Source organism: Halyomorpha halys, unplaced genomic scaffold (genome assembly GCF_000696795.3).
Source record: "Halyomorpha halys isolate HHAL.00 unplaced genomic scaffold, Hhal_1.1 Scaffold92.1, whole genome shotgun sequence".
NCBI lineage: Eukaryota > Metazoa > Arthropoda > Insecta > Hemiptera > Pentatomidae > Halyomorpha > Halyomorpha halys.
The window spans coordinates 85870-89300 of NW_027105695.1; the positions used below are offsets into that span (position 1 = coordinate 85870).

Here is a 3431-nt window from a genome sequence, read left to right on the forward strand (position 1 = left end):
CTTCATTGGTCCTCAATACATCTAGCATGTTAACATTAATAAAAACAAACAAAAAAGGCTTAATAAAATTTTAACTTACATTTCATCAATTATATAAAACTCATTGAAACAATAATAATTTTACATTTCAAGAATATATCCATCTATATATATATATAATATATATACATACATAAATATAATATATTTAAAAAACAATGATAAAATAACTAAATTTATCTTTTTTTTTTCTTTTTGTTTGTCTGAAACATAATTTAATGAATAAAATAAGGAACACGATTATTCAAATCCTTATAAATAGATATAAAAAAAAAAAAAAAAAAAAATAAGGACCGATAATAATAGCAAAAACATTAAAAATTCAACTGTGAAGTTTAAACAGTATCTAATTAATTAAAGTCTATTATATAATTCAAAAATAATTTAACAACATAAACTTAAAACAATCAATTTTAGGCAAGTTCTATTTTTTTTTTATAAATTAATTTTTTGTATAGAAAAATTATATTTCACAATAAAAAAAAAATAAAAAATTGGTAAACCAAAAGTATCGGCAAATCATTGTACGGGAACAAAAGAAAATTTAAATCAAACTTGCCTAATTCGGTAACACTATAAAATCTGTTTTAAGCAAAATGCACACAACACAATCACACTAGAGCAATACAATTGAAAAATAAGTCCCTTTTTTTTTCATATTTTTTTTTTTTGTAATTTTAAAATCACTTGCCCATCACAAATAGTAGGCCTAAACATGTCTTCAAATCTTGGTGGCACAACATATCTGAGAATATCATCACTATGATTTTGTCACCACTAACACTATAATTTGTTTCTTTGAGTCCATATCTTACTTTCATTATAGTCGAAGATATTTTTATGTAGATATCAAATTCCATCAGAGCCGAGTGCTTAATATTTTTTCTTTAATTTTACCTCCTTTGCTTCATCTCTTTATTTTTTTTTCTTAGTTGAAAATATGATATTGGTAAAATTGAAGTTCAAATGCTATGGAATGAATAGACATTATAACATTAGTCAGTTCTATTCTTGACAAATAAGAATTTCTCTTCGTCAAATCTTCTTTTTCTTGATGATTTATATTTCATCTTCTTTTTTTAATAATAAAAAATTCTAAAGTTGAGATTTCCACCGACAAATAAATAAGAAAAGGAAATAAGTATATTTACAAATTAATAGAAGTCTTTAGATATATAATAAACTTAACGCACTATATAAAGTATACAAATTACAAAAGATGACGTATTATAGAGACCTATAAAGATAATGATTGTTCATGTCTAAGGTAATCTATTCGATTCATAATAAAGTAAAAAAAATTTGTTTCAGTCTTTAAAACAGTTTTAGGCATGTAACGCAGTTGTAGTAGGAGTTGAGTGTGCCACTATAGGAGTCTGGCAGTACGGGCAGTCTTTCTGGCCAGGAGCGCAGGTGCTGCACAGGACGTAGTGGTTACAAGGTCCTAGGGTCACCGTTCTATTCCGTTCTTCACACACCATGCATTTTGTTGCTGTCTGCAAGTAAAGCTCCTACAAAAACAAGCAAAAGATCAAATTAACTTTATATATTCAAATACAATGAAATATTAATATATTTATACTGGAACTGAAGTTGTGTTAAAATAAGTATTTGAATGAATGAAATGTGTTTATTTATAAAAATAATAAATACAAAAAGCTGATCTATAATGATGAAAAGATTCTTGACCATGACTAATATAAATGAGGAAAACTTGGCTGGGAGAGTGGTCTGTGAAGGACACAAATAAGTACAAGTTTATTAATTAGTGCCAACACTTCGGCCAGAATTTCAGGCATTCGTCAGGGCTAAGAACAAAAACAAGATAAAAATGATAATGAACAAAAGGATATAAAGGATGATTAGAAAATAACTAACATTATGGATACATAGTGTTGAAAGACATGAATAGCTTAAGTATTAAAAGAAGATAATGGCTGTATAAGAAGAGTAATAACTAACATTATGGATACATAAGGGGTATTCATGATGTTGTGTTAAATGTAAAATGTTTTACCATGTTAAATGTTATAACTATAGGATTGTGAGCAGTCCTATTTGAAGTCACGATAAACGTTAAATGCATTAGAGTCCCTAGCGGATTTTCTCAGCAACTTGTTGTATAAGCCTTTATGTTTATAACCTTCCTTCCAGACCCTCATGTTATTGTTTACTTCAGTTTTGATTTAAGTAATTAATTAAAACATGCCTAGAGTGAGTGAAAAGTGGAATTTGTGTGAAAGTTTAGCTTATGAGTGTCTTATTGATCTTCAAACTTGTGAAGAAGAGAATGAAGATGAGCTAATTGACAACTGTATTGAAAGTCACAACTAATATGGCGGCGATCTCAACTGGTCTATTGTGTGACGTCATTCTCGATTTAACTGACCAAGTAAGACTCTCAGCCATGTTAAATGTTATTTCGTTTTACCACGGCAAAAGAAGGCAATTTTTTTTTCGATTTAACACGAGTTTTTCCATTTAACACGCTTTAACATAGATCATGAATACCCCTATAGTGTTGAAAGACAAGAATAGCTTAAGTATTAAAAGAAGATAATGGCTGTATGAGAAGAGTAATATTAAAATTAAGTAAGAGGAAAGAACAAATAATAAAATACATATGAAAATCTAGTTAGTAAATATATCTACAAAATGAAAATTAATAAAAATAAAACAATGAAAGAAGTGGGATACAAAACGTGTATATGCAATTAAAATAACAGGATTAAAGAAATAAAAATATAAAGTTAATGTAACTTCTTTTGTCTTACTTAAATTTATATCATTATTAACATACACAATTTTGAACCATACTACAGACAACGTTAAATATTGATGTCTTGTTTTTTAAAAAACTAAACTTTTCATACATATTTAATTATTTGTTCTTTCCTCTTAATTAATTATATCTTCCTTTTCTTTGGAGTTACATACGAGACAGTTATTTACGGTTCTACACTTAAATTTAGTAATTCTACTCTACACTGGAAAATCGACCACATTGTTATCAGATCAAAATTATCATTTAAATATGATAACTTTGATAAATTAATTGAGTAAATAAATGAAAATTTAATTGGTATAAATTATTTTTCTAGTATTATAGCGGTTATATTATTATACAATGAACAAATCAAACTGTTTTCTCATCTTTAAACCTAAATTATAATTAATGTTTCTAGCTTCTTGGCTCATTTGGCGCACTTGGGTTGAGGTACTTCCATGCCGAGAGGCACAAAGGAGGGAAGAAAAGAACAAGATACAGAAATTGGAAAGGTAGGAGCATATAGGGCCGCCTTTAGCTGAGAAGCAGGTCTTTACAACCTCAGTACTATAGGAGTATTCATGATCTATGTTAAAGCGTGTTAAATGGAAAAACTCGTGTTAAA

At 27.7% G+C, this 3431-nt stretch overlaps 1 protein-coding gene across 1 annotated transcript in view; it reads right to left on the bottom strand.

The window, feature by feature from the left end:
• Positions 1–1232: 1232 nt before the first annotated feature.
• The window catches only part of unk (RING finger protein unk), a 42378-nt gene continuing 40179 nt past the window's right edge, over positions 1233–3431 (bottom strand). Inside the window, exon 15 of the mRNA XM_067052915.1 lies at positions 1233–1550. Coding sequence (XP_066909016.1) covers positions 1365–1550 — 186 coding nt within the window. The 3' untranslated portion in view covers positions 1233–1364. The remainder of the gene's footprint in view (positions 1551–3431) is intronic.